Below are 17,008 nucleotides of genomic sequence, written 5' to 3'. Positions count from 1 at the left end.
GTAGTGCCCTGCATAGTCAGCTCAGGCAAAGGCAGACAATGTTTTTATATTAGTGCCATGAAAATAGGCACTAGGAACTTCTGCATTTACTTCTTTTGTCTTCCACAGTTGTTCCTTTATGGCAGTAGTAGGTTTTATCTGGAGCCCGGCCTTCAAATGCATACTTAGAAAAACGCTTCTGACTAAGGAAGGATTTTGGATGATATATCAGATATAAAGTGAAAACAATTTTGATGATCATTTTTTCTATGTTAAATAGAGTTATGCTTCAATGTCCCTACCCATGGGGAGAGGTGAGGGAAGAATGATGAGGTCTGAGATAGGGTTTGTTTTTTAAAAGATGATGTTTTACTACTTTGATTTACACATGGTGACTCAAACTGGTTAAGAGACACTCCTCAATTAATTTAAGGGGAAATGCAGTAATAAACAGCCAGCTAACATTGACTCTGCTTACTCTGTGTGAGACACTGTGCTAAGCACCTTATATATGTATTATGTCATTTAATCCTCACAGCAACCTTGTGGTTGGTACTTGATCATGCCCATGTTAGAGAAAGTGAGGCACTGAGAGGCTGGGATTGAAACCCTGGTCTTCAGATTCCGGAACTCACTCTTAACCATCAAAAAATTCTAACTCCATAGATATTTGCAGGTTTCTAGTGTGTATTACTTTTACATATAATTATCAACCTCAGCCAATGCCTCTCAGGTCCATTCTAGTGTGTATTTAAGTGCCCATTCTGTGCCAAGCACTGTTCTTGGTGCCAGGGATGAAGCAGCGAGCAAGACGGACAAAAGAGACAAAAATATGCTGCAGAAAGTATGCAGTTATTGATACCAACAGCCTACTGACCAAATCTACCTTGAAGGCTGATCACCACCATAAACTCACCATTTCTAAAATTAAATCCACCATCTATCACCGTAAGGTTGATTCTCCTTTAAGTCTGTGAATTATGCTTATTCCAAACTTTTCCCGGTCTCTAATCCCTACCAATCCTACCCTCTCTGCAGATGGTCTTGTCTCTTCCTTTACTGAGAAGATGGAAGCCATCTGCTCTGAGCTCCATCACCTCAGTGTCCTTTTCTCCTTCTCAACATATTGCTGTATCTTCATCCATCCCTTCTGTCATTCCCATCTCATAGAAAGCAAACTCTTTCTTTCCAAGATTTAATCTACTTACTCCGTGCATCTCATATTCTTCTGCCTCTTCTTAAAACTCAGCTCTATTTATTCTCTTTCACTGTTTCTCCTTCTCAGCCTATTCCAGTGGTTCTCAAATTGTGATTCCCCAGACTAGCAGCATCAGAGTCACCTGGGAACTCGTTAGAAATGCCAATTCTCAGGCTCTACTCCATGTTTATGAAATAAGAAACTTAGGAGTAGGGGGTGCTCAGGTGGCCCTCCAGGTGATTCTAATGCTTGCTGTAAACTGAAAACCATTTACAGCTCTTATTCATTTAATAATTACCTCCTACTCAGGTAATTCTGTTTACTGACAAAGAAAAATGAAACAAAACCCACTTCTCCCACCTTTTTTTGATCCTACTACCCTTTTAATCATATGAAATTCTTCCCTGTCACCACTAATTTTCTTGAAAAAAATGCACCTTTATCATCTCTTGATTTTAACCCAACTTTTTCCTTATACACCTGTGATCTAACTTCCACCCCCCCCCACCTTCCAATTTACTGAAATTGCTTCTTGAGCTATATACTTGATTACCAAATTCAAAGACCTTTCCGCAGACATCAACTGCTCATGTGACTGCACTGGCCTTCGGTGGTATATCCCCCTATATGTCCCCTCTTTCCTCGGCTCTCTGACACTCATGACTATGGGTTCTCCTCCTACCTCTCCGAATGTTCCTTCTCTGCCTTTTCTCCCTAGTTTTGCTCTCTCAATCAAGGTGTACCTCTGTACCCCCAGGGTCAATCCATAGGGCCTGGTTTAGGAGATAATGAATGAGGGTTTGTGGAATAAGCAAGACTCCTTTAAGGTTCTGTTCCTCATTTTTTCCCCTTAGTGTTATTACCTATGGCTTCAACTCTTCCCTCATTGCAGCTAACTCCTGAATCACCAAGTTCCACATTTCTAACTGAAGGGAAGCCCAAAACAAATTTTAATCTATTTCACCTTTTTGCCTGGGGCCAGATCTGGTCATAGAAAGAAAAGCTACTGAGGAGCATGGAATTGGCCAGAAAGCTAGTGGGTTTTTGGCAGAGAGAGTCTGAATCAGCTAGAAAGAGCCTTGTCATGCCAAGAGAACTCACAGACAAAGCCACCTTCTGTCCCTGCCAACATATTTCTACCTCCTGCTTAGAACATGCAAATACCCCACTAGTATCATTGCCCGTTTGATCTCATTGGATTTAATTACTTAATGTAACTAGTTTTTGATCTCTATAGTCAAAGTAATGGATAGTTTGCAGAGAGATTGCCATTTCTTTGTTTTGGAAGGATGAAATATGGGATATTTGTGTGAGAAAAATCACTTTGAATTGAGTTTAGGGGAACTGGGTTCTTTTGCAAGCAGGTAACGAAAGGAGTTGGAGAATCCTGACACCCTTTAAGAGAAAAAAACTAACTCAATAACTGAAACACCCATCAGATGATAAGCACAGCTAAATGCTAACAAGATGCGGCTGGACAAAGCGGGACTTGTCTGGTTCCCAGGAACATGCAGCAAACAAACAGATTCCCAAAGAAACCCATTCGTAATTTGAAGGACTTTTGAAGTCACACAAGGCAACAGGAAGAACCTGCTCCCCTCAGGCATTTGTCTTTTCTCCTCAGCCTGGCTTTTCTGCCTTTACTGAATTGTTTCTTTCTAAGGAACTCTTCCAAAGATGGCAGAGTTTGCTTTTTCAGAGGGTGCGTCTTCAATGAAGAACAGTATTTAAATCTGTGCTCAATTAAGCCTCTTGCATATGGACCTGGCTCCAAAATGCTGAACCTTAAAAAGAACCTATACAGACAGAAAAAGACAAAGGGATAGCAGAAAGCAGGTGGAAGAAGGCTCAACCGATAAAGAGGCAGGCAGCTACTGATGAAGCCTCAAGGACAGTCAACTCGGTAGGAGACTTAGCAACCCCTCCCACCTCCTGCATGCTTGGTGAGACCAATGCAGCAGAACTGTCATATCAGCTCACAGCCAGCCTTGGAGGAGCCCTTTCCCTCTGCCACCACTACCCTCTCCTCCATATGAAAAGGCTCTTGTGATAGTTGCTTGTTTCAAAGATAAAAGCCTGCTTAGCATAATGTCTGTGGAGCCATCAACATGCTTAGTAGAGGAAATGGACAGGAGCAGGTAACTAGTGTCAGAAAATACCCATTTAGCTCTCTTGGGACTGCCGTAGCATGCAGATGAGTGGGAAGGTCATTTTCAAGGCATGTTAAAGATTTAGGAGGCCAATATTGGTGAAAAAGGGAAAAAGGCAACTTCCCAAATGGCCTTCCTTTCCTGGTTTCTGCTCCTTATGAAAGCCAGCTGTGACTGGGAGAGAGCGTTAATAATTATCAGTGGGGCTGGGGAGGAGCTGAAATTCTTAGTCAGTAGTGAAGTACCTCCAGTCCAGCGGCCTTCTGTCCTCAAGCCTCTGCCTGTGCTAGAAATAGCTGTCAGCAGGCCATTTTCAGAAACCGAGGTGGGTAAGTACGTGGTGTGAGGGTGCTTTGGGCGATGGACAAAAAACAGCGAATGGAAGGAGTTCAGGGTAAGAATTTGCTAGTGCTTTTGCTTGCATCTTGACTACTTAAAGGATTTTAATCAAGCAGCTTAAGAGTGGCTGTGTGGGCTCAGTAAACACACCAAATTAGGTTTGATTTTTCTACTCACCAGTGGCAAACTCAGAGCAACTGCATTATTGGAGGGGATTTAGCCTGAGGGGATTTATAATCCTTTTCATAGGTGGGTTGCCAAAGTCATCAATTTCATAAAACTTAAAACCCAACAAACTCATATGTAAATGGATGATGCACTTAAGAGTCTGACAGGTTTAAGACAGAAATGACTCTTCATTTAAATGTCATTTAAAACATTTTTTCTTGAGCTGAAGGGATTATGTTATAGCTTAACCACCTGATGATCTGATACAAAACCTGCAACTCACTTGGAGACTATGCGTGAGTGGGAGCTTGTCAGCTGCCATTTTAAAGCACTTACTCTAGAAAGGGGGAGGATGAGGAAGGGGGTAGGCGATGTATTGGCGTGTAGCACATGAGATGTTATACGTTATCTGAGAGAAGAGGGAGACATGACCTGATCCCTCATCCACGTACCAGCCATGGGGTTCTAGTAGCCTTTGGCAGACAGTTCCTTTGGAAAGTTTAAATGTGTTGGAGAGAGGAGTAGGGCAGAGTCAGCCTAGACAATAGGAATATAATTGCTTCCTGTTGAGGGACAGGACTTAAACTACTTTATTGGCTGTGCTCTCTGGGATATTTACTGTCTGCAATTGTTTGGATCTGGGGAAAGGGATGAGGTCTATTTAAATCTGTGCAACAACAAGCAGTGTCACAACAGGACCTCCTCGTTTCTTTACCCAGAACAGATGTCCCAGTCTGGATCTATTGGTTAGGGCTCCTTGTTCTTGGGGAGCTGAGAGAGTTAAAGACAGAGGGAAAATAAGGGGTATCCCTGGAGCTCGGTAAAGGCCTCAGGAGATTAAATTTGGTTGGAAATATCTCCCCACCCTCTCTGCTCAGAATGGCAGGCTTCCACATGTCATTAATGCTCCTTCTGGAGTTCATATGCCTCATTTGAAAGAGAGGGGCACTTTTATCAAACCATCAGCCCTTCTGCCAAAGCCCAGTGTAATCGCCTGAAGAAGAGAAGAGAATATTTGGCATCTGTTACAGCACCCTTGCTTCTCTGCCTTTTAGCTGGAAGGACAGATTGACTTTCTGTCTTCCTTAATGGAAAATGAATCTATCTTAGGAGAGTGACAACCTAGGAGATAATTTCTTCTAGGTAGAGAAATGTCAGGGTGAATAGCATCTATAAAATTGCCATTTGTCCCGGGAGTGTGAAGGAGTCTGAGGATGCCCAGGGGATGTGACTTGGAGTTAACTGTCGCCCAGCCCCATCTCCATCCCTAAGCTCTGCTCTCTTCTAAGGCAGAGGTGCCAATCTGGATGGTAGTTCATCTGGCCTTTCCCAGGGCAACTCCCTGACCTCCTCCCCACCTTTATCCTGAGTTCTACGTGCTAGGAACGTAAGGAACATGGCAGCTGCCCACTGGGAGGTGTCCTTTTGTCAATTAGGACCTCAGTTTCCTTCCAGCCCTTTTTCTGAGTCTCTTTTTCTGTTAGATCATGTCTCAAAGGGCAGAAACCCCCAGCTGTCTACCTGGATTTTCAAATATTTCAAGTGAAAGCTAGAGATGTCTATTACATTATCCTGGAGGCCACAGATAAACAGGAGGGGTATCTCAGATGGAAAAGCTCAGAATCCAACTAGATTGTAAGCCCCTTGAGGGAAGGTGGGCTTATCTTCCCATAATCTGACAAGCTTAGTAAACTGAGCCAGTATGACCCAGTGGACAGAGCACTGGACCAGGAGTCATGAAACTTGAGTTACAGACTAAGCTCCACCAAGCTGTGTGATTTTGTGACCTTGTCACAATCCCTGCTGCTATTCCTGTCATCCCTGTCCTATATCAGGCCTTGGTTTCCTGGTTCACTCAGTGGGTAGTTCTAGTGGTCAGTCCTGGCTGGTCTCCACATTTCTGTGTAACGTGAATGAAAAGGGGAGCTAAAGGATATCTAAGAGCCCTGCTAGCAACAGAATGTTTTAAATGTCCTCTTAAACACATGCTATTTGGGAGTCATAAAAACTTGGGGTCTGTAAGCCATGATTGAGCTGGGGACACTTACCATGTTGGTGATATTATAGACATCCAGCTCAAAATCAAAACTTCTAAAAGCAGGTGGACACTTTCAAGTCCATGATGTTCTGACATGCTTACATAATGGAGGCACATTGTGTCCCACTGACTTTTTGTTTTTTTCAAAAATAGCCTTCTTAGTGATACAAGGTGGCCCAAACATCAACCTTGATTTGATTTCTTTAGAGGGGAACAAAACCATTTAGGAATCATATGAAAAGAGACTGATTAGCTTCTTTCTTCTTTAACAAGTTTAATTCATTTTGACTCTTTCTTGGGACTTTCTGGCAGATACTGAAATCTCCTTTGCAGAGCTTTTTTCATCTCTGCCTTTCTTCATTTTTTTCTACTCTGATCTGTTGTACATACTAAAAGCATAAGAGAAAATGCCCTAAAGATAAAGCAGTGCCTATCTGTGTACTTTTCATGTTACTGCAAGAAATCATTCCATGTTCTCCATTCTTTTACTTATTAAGCACTTAGGGAAGTCACTGGAGAGTGGGAGGGGGGTTCTGCCCTTCTTTTTCTTAAGCAATTTGGAAACCACAAGAGGCCAGGCCTGCCAGAAATGAGTGCCTATTTTTACTTTTCTCCATTTCTATCCATGATAGAGAAGTTGCAAACTTCCCAATGCTGAAAGATGAAAACTTCTAAATGAAGATGAAGATGTACTTAGCTTAGGACATCATCCTTCCTAATGGAGAGCTCTCACTCCAAGCATGAGAAGAATGTCCACTTTTTATAGCCGCAGGTCTTAGAGGAAACTGGGATTTGGCAGTCCACTCAAATAGCTTGGTTTGCTATCAGTTCCGCCAAATCACCTTGTGTTACAATCCCAGGAAGCACAAGACGCCTGTTCGAGGTCGAGGAAGGAGGTTGGACATTTCTGTAAGAGCCAAACTATTGATTTTGTCTTTAGTAGAAAAAACTGGAGGAAAAAGATGGGTAGCCTCCTCCAGGAGAATTTTTACCTACTCAGCAGTAGAAAGTTGGTTTCTAAAATACAGACAAGTAAGGGACTCACTAATTCTTAAGCTCCCTCACTCATACAGACACAAACCAGAAAGAGGAGGAGAATGTGGAGATTAAATGGATGCAGTACAGGGAACGTGGCAGAGGAGAAACCAAAATCCAGTGAGAAAGCTAGTCTTTGTCTGAACAATGTCAAGAAATCTTCCTTGCTCTCCATCACCGTTTAGTGGCCTGCACAATGCCAGGAGGGCACTGAGCTATTTACAGAGTGTGGCAGTCTTTCTTTCGAGACACGAGAGCTCTGGCAATTGAGCCATGATGGGCTGGTAGAGCTCATGCCAGTTACTCTGCACTAGTAGAAACAGACCTCAATTCCTTGCCAGGCTTCTGTGGCCAAACACTTTTGCCACCAGAATGGCTAAGGCACCAAGGGCCTTTGCAATACATTTCAACACTTTTAGGACGGGATGGGTCTGCAACATTTGGCTGTTAGGCAGAATGAGGCAATGGTTAAAGAACACAAACTTCACAGTCAAGAGACCTGGGTTCAAATCACTGTGTCAGTATAAGCTGTTTGGTCTTGGCAAGAAACGTCATTTCCCTAGGCTTCAATTGTTCTCATCTGTAGAATAATGTTAATGTTTTGAGGATTAAGTTAACATGATGCTTGTAAAGCACTTCACAAAATTTCTCACAACCAGTAAATATGCCACAAATGGTAGCTGATAATAATAATAAAACTCTTATAGGATTACCTCCCACTGTGAACTCAGTTGAATGAATATTGGCTGGGCAGTGTTACATGCCAGGCATTCATTCATTAAAGCAAAAAGTGAGCATCTCTTATGTATCCAGTCATGTGCTAAGAGCAGGGAAGAGCTGTGAGCAAGACAGGACCTCTTGGAGCCTGAATGTTGGGGAGATGAAGGCCAGGAAATAGAAGACTTGATTACCAACTTGTAAAGTAAGAGCGTAGAGCTGTGTCAAGATATTTCAGCTTAGGGTCCTCAGAAAGCATGATGGGTGCCCTGTCCTTTCTTCAGCCCCTCTCTCTGGTCTTAGACGTTTTCTTTCTCATAACTGGGTTCACCTGAATCTCATCTGCAACTCAGCCCTGCCCCAGTTCCCAGGGCCAGGCTTGACCCAAAACAGGAGATACCTGGCTCCAGCCCCTTTGCTAGGGCTAAGTTTCAAATTGCCTTGCAGCTTGCCTGACTGGAGGATGGTGCCCTAGTTTTGATACTTGAGGTCCACTCTCATTTAAGCCTTAATTCCTTTTCCATGCCCTTATTTTTAGAAATGAGCTTCTGCCTTTGTGCTTGTTCCTGAGGACCTGTTCCAAAAACTTATTTAGTGACCCCAGTACTATCTTATGATTGGAGAGCGATGCTTGATTCTTGCTGATTCCTATCTCAAGCGCTAGAGTCCTTATCCTAAACCTCATTCCAACAGCTAACTTGGATATTTGCTTCTTGTCAGATTCTTCTCAATATATTCACCCCTTAGATTCCTCTGCCTTCCCCTAACCTGTTGTCTAGACAGGGACTGGTCATTGCAAGTAATCTTTGTCTGTTAAAACTAAACCTCTGCCGCCCTTGCCTGCACTTGGGTTAGTTTCATAGTGACTGACTCACCCAGTGGACGGTTCTTCTGCCCAGTTTTGCTTGTTTCCATATGTCTCACTGGGCAGCCCAAGATCTGACATTCCCAATCAGAGGTCAAAACCTTTTGAAGCTAAGATCCTGAGGAGCTTAGAAGATACTACTGTACCCCTTTTAAAAACCCTAACTATTAGTAAAATTCTTTTGTACTTGGCCGATGGGCAAGCCCTTGGCAGAGCGATTCCATTCATTCATTCAATACATATTTATTGAACTTGTGTTCTATGCCAGGCCATGGGATATTGAAATTGGTCAGATATGTCTCTGTCTTCAAGGAATTCATAGCTTAGCTCGGATAGCTGAGCTTGTAAACAGATCATTATAATACAGATTCAAAAGTACTATGAGAATGGGGGGAGGGTATAGCTCAAGTGGTAGAGCACATGCTTAGCATGCATGAGGTCCTGGGTTCAGTCCTGGTACCTCCTCTAAAAATTAAAGAAAGAAATAGACCTAATTACTGCCCCCCCACCAAATACTATGAGAAAGCAAAAAAATATTATAAGGAAGCAGAAAACAGGGGCAGCAAACCAGACTGTAGACGGGTAGATAGGATTAGGGCAGGCTTCCTGAAAAAGGCGATACCTCTGAGTTCTGAAAGACTGGTAGGTGGTGCTAGCAGAAGAGAGGTGAAGGCACTTCCAGGTATGCCTTCAGGGTCAGGGAACAACACATATTTTGCTGTAGCTGGGACATTGGGTGTGAAGGAGAAAGGGTACAAGATGGAGCTGGAAAGGGAGGCGGGGGCCAAATTATGAAGTGCCCTTATTTGCCATGCTAAGGAATTTAAATTTTACCCTAATTTCTAAAGTGAGAATTTACAATAATGTGGATCTGATTTGCCAGGGTAAGAGCAGAGGCAGGGAAACCAAGTAAAGGCTGTCATTGGTAAGAACCGTAACTAAGATGATTATGGTGGGAAGAAAGAGTGTACCTGGAGTTGAAAGACAGAGGAGTAGGATTGATAGGACATGGTGACTGACTAGATATGAGGGGAGCAATGAGAAGATGACCTGGTTGCTTAGGCAACTAGGTAGGTGGTGACTCTGCTGCCTGAGACGGGGAACACAGAAGGAAGAGATTTTCAGTAGAGGGCAGGCTGTACTTAATGTTGCCAAATAAAGTTCCCCAATTCTATTTTCCTTTTAGTAAAATAATCCTGTTGCCGAAAGGCTGCTATTCACAAGCTACCTTTACAGAATGCAACTGTAAAATAAAATTTTTTTCATATAGACCATATGAAAACTATACAATTGGCTAAGTATTACACTTGAAAAGTAAATCCTCTATTTTCTTTGTTAATTGGAAGGCATAGAAGTAAATAGAGTTGAAAAAACTTACCCCATAGACAAGCTCCCCAACCATGCCGTTCCATATTTTAGTCTCCGGATCCCTTGCACCATATTTCCCGTCTCCGACAATGGACAATTTGTATTTGATCCTTACGTGTTTGGCTATTTCATAGGCTAAGTCTACACAATAGCCTTCATATCGTTCATTTCCTTCCAATTGCTCATGGTTTTTCTTATACATTACGTATGGTGATTCCTTTGGGACCAGAAGGGAGATGAAAGGATTACTCCCATTATTTTTCTAAGAGATAATACATGTAATAATGAAGTTTTTCCCCCCTGTGGCTATTGAGGTTTGGTGTGTTAAGAAAGCCTTTAAAAATGTTTGCTTAATAAGCAGAAGAGCCTCAATCGAATATTCATGGGGTACATATTCCTTGGAGTCCTTAATTGATGATTTCAGAAAGTAGAGAAGGATTTTAGTTGTTTTTGAAAGTTTGAAAGAAGAACCAGTTTCCACCTGTAAAGTCTTGATTTAGTCAAATTGGGCAACGGTATTTCCCTCAGTTACATGATGGTGAACTGCCTTTGATTTCTTGGGATTTGCCATGTAGGAACCACAGCCAGCCCAGGCAAGGCCCAGGGAAGCACTGTGACTTTTGTGAGGTCAGGGTCTGTGGCTTATTCATTTTTATATTCTCAGGGCCAAGTACAGCACCTAGGACAAAGTGAATATTTCACATGTATGTTTAAATGAAAGTAAACTTCAGCTGAATCTCCATTCAATTAACCACAATTTTAGACCTAGTGGCATACTCATTTTTAGCCCAGGTTTGTACTTCATTCAGCAAAGAAACATACAAGTTTTTAGAAAGACATCAAAATAAATGAAAATACTATTTCACATCTTAGTAGTGCTTTGAATTTTTCAGAAAAGCTTTACATGGTGAATATTGCCTTGAAATGTCTTATGACATAGGCAGAAGGTTATTATTATGCCCACTCCATAAATTAAACAATAACACAAACTGGGGGGAGGGTATAGCTCAAGTGGTAGAGCACATGCTTAGCATGCATGAGGTCCTGGGTTCAATCCCCAGCACCTCCTCTAAAATAAACCTAATTACCTCCCTCTCCCCACCAAAATAAAAGAATTAAATAATACAATAATAAATAAATAAAATATTAAAAAATAACACAAACTGAGGCTTAGAGAAGTTGTGACTTGTACTGTTAAACCCAGGTTAGTGGCAGACCTAGTGTTAGAACGCTCATCTGCTCTGTCCTCCATACAATGCTATCTCCCCCGGCAATGAAGAATTAGATTTCAAGTCCAGATGAAGCATCCGTCCATGGTATGGGGGTGGTAAGGAGGATAATAATAGCTAAAACCGCTCCAACTTCCTATTCTTTTTAAATGACATTCTGTTCATCATCATGGCAAGATACTTCAAAAGGTTCCTAAGCTGACTTGTTGGAAGTTTCCACTGTTTGAACTTGAGGTCTTTCCTACTGGCTGAATAATCCTTTTCAGAAAACAGAAGTCTTGCTATAGAGAAAGGCCACGTACCTTCTCTCCATACTTACCAGAATGGTAGTCACCACTATGGTCCGGTTCTCTGCGGATGCACTGTCATTGCTGATTTGCTGATCTGAGAAAGGTACAAACCTTTCATACTCATTCCAGTAGCCAGCCTAGAAAGAGCAGACATTTGGCCTGGTTGCTTATTTTTCACTCAAAAAGTGCTGCATGAAATCTGAGTGCTGTTGTGGATTGAAACTTTTTTTTTAGTTGCTTGAGCTTTACAGGGATTGAGGTCCTCTCTCCCTTTGTCTTGCCACCTCTACCAGGACCCCAAAACTGACACACACACAGATACACTAGTCTTTCATCTTGGGGGTTCCCATCCCCCCCGCGCCTTTATTGATGTTTGGTAAAGTAAGTTAGCCCACTGTAGGATGATCAGCCTTTTTGTTTCTTTAAACTCAGATAGCAAAAAAAAAAAAAAAAAAAACCCAAAAAACCCCAAAAACCTTTGCATTGAACTGTAGGAGAGCTGGGATGTGAGGGTGGGAAACCAGTTGAGTATCATGTAGAAATGGTACAAGATATTTCTGTTCTAAGATTTTATCAAATAGCTACTACATTCCCACTTCATGACTGACTCAACTATTAGTATGATAGAAGCAAAGTGGTCATTATGAAACTTAGTTGCAGAGAACAGTATTTGGTCCAGAGTCCTTTTGCTGGGCGAGTTGACAAAATGGGGAGATACCTACTTTCCAATTTTTTTGCTAAAATTGTGTGTATCTTGGCAGCTTCTGCTTAAATAACATGCTATAAAATTTGTAATTCCTTCCCTGTGTTATAGGAAGCTATTAATAACTCTTGAGTCTACCACTTTTATAGGATCAGCCTCAGAAGGAAATACGCCTTTTAAAATGTGTAGATGGAACACTGTGATTACAAAACAGCTCTGCATCATATCTACACTACTAACCAAATGGAAAGGCAAAAACAGTGTGTGGGAATTTGCTTTGTGTGTGTTTCCTAACACCTGTTTTCTTGCATCTGAGGGCTGTCACCTTCTGAGAGACTATCTATTTTGGTTACTTACTTTCCGAGAGCCAGTGACTTTCATTTCATACACATCGATGGTATAGTTTGTCCTACGTCCGTAAGTGTCAAATTGGATGTTTCCAGTCATTCCTTGTACTTGCACCTGATAGAAAGGGAAAATGTAAAAATGTAAAATAGCACCACATTACTGCCTTCTAGATCCCTGTGATAAGGTCTGCTGACAGACCTTGGAATCTTGGGGAGCTTCTACCTTGAGCCATTGAGCTACATCGGCCAGATCAGTTCTGTACAGATCTTCATTTCCTCCCCAGTATTTTCTAAGTATGCCTTTCAGTTAATGAAGCTTTGAGTGGGTATGATAGGCAGTTACTTATATGTTACAGTAAGAGCCACTACTTTTTCAAGGACCTGAAATTTCTACCAATTAAGTCTCTTCTTAAGGGAGTAGCTTAAACAGTATTCTTAACTAGGATAATGCGTTCTTCTGAACTGTGAGTTCCTTGAGGGCTGTGGCTGTGTCTTAGTATTCCCTGTATCCAAGCATAAGCTGGCTTTAGTAGCGTGGGCTCTGGATCCACACCCTAGCGTCATCACTTACTAACTGCATGACCCTGCGTATGCTCCTTAATGCTTTTGTACCTCAGTGTCCTGATCTGTAAAGCGGGAAGTCCTAGCAGTGCCTATCCCACAGAGTTGTTGGGAGGATGAAATGAGTTAAACACATGGAATGTTTAGATCAGGCATGTAGTAAGCATTGCAATACATGTTAGCTATATTATTATTATTATTAATGAAAATAAATTTAGTTCTGTTTCTTGAGAGGGTTACACATGTACCAGCTACCATAGTAACAGGGGTGAGTTTTTGCTCTTCTTTAACGTATACCCAGCTACAGACGGGTAGTGGAGAGCCAGGCCACGGAGGGATAATCCACAGACTGATGAACTTTGTTAAGTCTAGGGAACCAGGAGTATGGAGTACCACATAAGAAAGGCAGGGGTACTGGAATAGCCTGGACACGTGGTTGGGATGCCAAATGGAGGTGTATGTATGGCACAACTTGTCCTGCATCTAGGCCCAGTGCTATGAACTATCAAGAGGCCATCTCTCCTGGGTGGAGAGATTTCCTTACCTATTTTATAGTTCAAGGACACTGGATGAAAGACCCTTTATGAATACGTCATTATTGTTACCAACTTGAATTACTTATTTGGTGAGTATGGGTCAAGGAATTTGCTTCAAAGAAAACCAATCTGTCTTATTTTCCCAGGATGAAAGGATGGAATTCTTTGTTGTCACTTATAGAAAAGTGACAAGCTGTTTGTTAGACACGTCAGAAGTGGTGGGAAGGGGCTTGTGCTGCAGAAGAGAAAACTGATGGCAAATATTAAGGAGCATCTTTTTAAAGGGAAGGGGGCTTGTTTACCACCAGTAGGAGACCATGGAGTATCTGTTGAAGCAGAAAGGCTCCAGTGTGACTTCCCAAGGAAAAATGATTGTCCTACTCTCCCAAAAAACCTAAGCACTATTGTCAGCTTAGGCTTGCGGAGAAGGGGGTGTCACACTTCTCATTAAATAAAGATCCTTCGTTGAGGGAGAAATGACTTATCCAGTAGGATGGGTCTGATGCATACTGGGATGCACGAGGGATTCTTTACACACTATTTTGAGCATTGAATTCTAGGAAAGGAGACAGACAGGGTAGAGACACTGGCAGAGGAACTTATTAAGGAAATTCTTCATGACTGAAAATAGCAAGGGCTTCAAATCTTACCGAGAATTGTATATTTCTAAAGATTCAGCCTCTCTGATCATGATCTGCAAACTGGACAACAGCCTAGTCTGACTAGAACTTTTGGTGAGTAGAAGTAGAATTGGACTAACACTCAGAGAGAAGTCTATTTTTAAGGATGTGAATGTCAGTGACAGTTTCCCACCATCCCATCTGGGATCTCTTCTTTAATCCTCTCCACCCTCTACCCCAGTCTATATTAGGTGCTTCTCCTCTGGGTTCCCATAGCACTCTGTGTGGAACTTCACCGTAACATTTTAATCATCTATTTATTTCCATCTCCCCTGCTAGATTGGGAGCATCTCAAGATGAAAGACGTTCTTTTTCTGTGTTCTCAGCAATTAACACAGAGCCTGGGATAGTGCAGGTGCCCAATAAATGTTTACCGAACAAGTGAACAAGTTTCAATGACTTAGAATTGTGACTTATTTCAGTAGATCAGGCTGAGGTTAATCTTTGCACCATCGATAGATGGTGAGGATAATGATTGCTCAATCTGCAAGTGGCTTTAAGTTTTTTTAAAAGTGTTTGTTTACATATTAACAAATTAAATATGAGCTCCCCTCATCTTATTTCGTGTTTGCATATTAACCAGGAGCCTGATACATAGTCTTTGGTGTTCAATAAATATTTGCTAAATGAATGGTGTGATTATTTATTCATTAGAACAGGCCCCTTAGGAGCCTGTATCGGGCAGTGATTTTGTTTGCCAGACTTCTTTGAAGGAAGAAAATGACTGACTGAGCAACAACTAAATGCTAGTCACAATGAGGGAAGCTTTTACATCATGCACTCTCACTTTTAATTAACTCAAACAAAATGGGATTTCTTTTAATGTGGTAAAATCTTTAGCACTTCAGACCATCCTCCCTTGCAGTCCTCTGAATAGTGGCATTTCACTGAGCATTTATCACAAGGCAACATGTACTTTGGGAAGAGGTTGATACTTTCCAGCCTCTCTCAGGCCTTAGGAAGAGGCTGGCCTGTGGAAAGAGGTAAAGCATCCTTTCAGCTGAGTGTTCGCTCATGAGGGCCTGGGGAAGAAGGTACTTACCTGGCTTATAGCTTGAGCTTTATTAGTGAGTTAGATAAGCAGGAACTCTTTGTACAATAATATGATCGATCTAATTTTTTTCTAGCCAAATTAATTTCTCGTCCTTCACTCTGGTAGCCAGTTTTGTATTGGGGGAAGAGAGTCTTTTGTGTCATGAATGGGGAGTCAACTGGAGATGCTGGCACTTGCCCCTTGAGGTTTTGTTGATGAAAACTCTTTTTGATTCACTCTGAGGGAGTTTTATATTTCACTCATCATTATGTTTCACCTGACAACACAAATCTTGTAGCTGCTATGAAGGTTGAATTTAATTAACTGCTCTTCAAAATTGTGCAGTGCTACCTCCATAAAACTACACTTAGGGCATTTGTTAGGGAACTGACATAATGACATAAAAATCTGCATGATGGGAGAATGAGTCATATCTCTTTCTTGGAGAGAGACACAGGGGCTACTAACCCCTTTTGATTGAATGCTTCCAACTTGGCAAATTTAAGACAGCAGTAAGAGAGCCAACTACACAAAATGAGGTGCGTTCTGAGGCCATTACAAGTTCTTTGTTTCTGGGTTGTGCACAGAATTACCTTACCATGGCCTATCTCTTTGTTGATTTGGATGTTCCAAACATCAGGACAATTAAATAAGTAGAAATAAGAGAGTCTTGTACTCTGGAAGGCTCATTTTAATGCATGCAGGCGCATGTAGCATAAAACAAAATATTCAGGAAAGAGCTCTTGCTTGGAAAGCTGCAATGAATGGGTGATGCTGCTCCTAGTGTAAATAATGGAATCTGTTCAAAGGATGCTGCTCGCAGCCTTAAATGATCTCCCACCCAGTAAGTACTAAAAACAAGTGACCTATTTGACTGTCTAGCCATTGATTCCTTGTACTTTTATTTAGGCTTTTTCTCTAGAGCATTGGGGAAAAGCTTCTTAAGTAGGCCTAGAAATGTACCAGGTTCCTGCATTTCACCATGTAGAATAGTATAAAGGTTGTTTTCGACAACAGAAGTACTATCACACTGGCTCAGTTGCACAGTCCATCCAGGCTAATAATTTGCCAGTGAGCCAGAGGATGCTCTTGTCCTTGGTAATGTCTACCATGAAGTTCAGTGCTTCCTACAGAATATCCGAGTCCCCCTAAGTAACATCATACTTCTGGAAAGTCTGAAGTTTTGGAAGACATTTACGTGTTCAACCTGTAACTTTTGAAGGCACTGAGCTTGGTTTACTACCCACACTGTAGTATAGAACTAAATATTCATTTGCCCTAAATTTACCATCTACCAAGCTTCAAGAAGAACTTTCTAATTTTAGATTTCTAGATTTTTGATGAAGAAATATCTATGCCAGTCTTTCTGTACACTTTGAACATTCTATAGATTCTGATCCTATTCCTTTTAGTATGCCTTTTCTCAAGACTGAGGTCTTACTTTTTTTGTGTCTTCATAAGTCACCTCCACCCCAATAATCCATTGTGGTCATTACCATTTTCAGAGCTCTCTCGATATCAATTCCTTGACTCCAGGGCACAGCAGGGTTTGCTAAGCAATCTCCAGCACTGCCTCTCCGGGACACATCCACTCGCTGCCTCCTCAGATAGCGGAAAGCTTCGGCTATGACCAGTATTGCATCGTGTGTCAATGCAGACGTATACTGAAATGGATGTAAGGAAAACAAGATATTATGACAAACGATGCCCTCAAAACTTGCTTTGTTCCTTATAATTTTCATTCATCTCCAACTCTTGCTCTACGAAGTCAC

The 17,008-nt window shown here is 41.7% G+C and overlaps 1 protein-coding gene across 1 annotated transcript in view; it reads right to left on the bottom strand.

Annotated features, from left to right (window-relative positions):
• Window positions 1-17,008, bottom strand: part of GRIA3 (glutamate ionotropic receptor AMPA type subunit 3) — a 259,886-nt gene that overhangs the window by 67,933 nt on the left and 174,945 nt on the right. The window contains exons 7-10 of the mRNA XM_006215906.2: window positions 16,733-16,900; window positions 12,437-12,541; window positions 11,406-11,513; window positions 9,868-10,074 (exon numbers count right to left, since the gene is read on the bottom strand). Of these exons, the coding sequence (XP_006215968.1) occupies window positions 9,868-10,074; window positions 11,406-11,513; window positions 12,437-12,541; window positions 16,733-16,900 (588 nt within the window). The remainder of the gene's footprint in view (window positions 1-9,867; window positions 10,075-11,405; window positions 11,514-12,436; window positions 12,542-16,732; window positions 16,901-17,008) is intronic.

The sequence above is a fragment of the Vicugna pacos genome, chromosome X (assembly GCF_048564905.1).
Source record: "Vicugna pacos chromosome X, VicPac4, whole genome shotgun sequence".
Lineage (NCBI taxonomy): Eukaryota > Metazoa > Chordata > Mammalia > Artiodactyla > Camelidae > Vicugna > Vicugna pacos.
The sequence above is the reverse complement of the archived record's forward strand: the minus strand, read 5'-3'. Positions and strand labels throughout refer to the sequence as shown.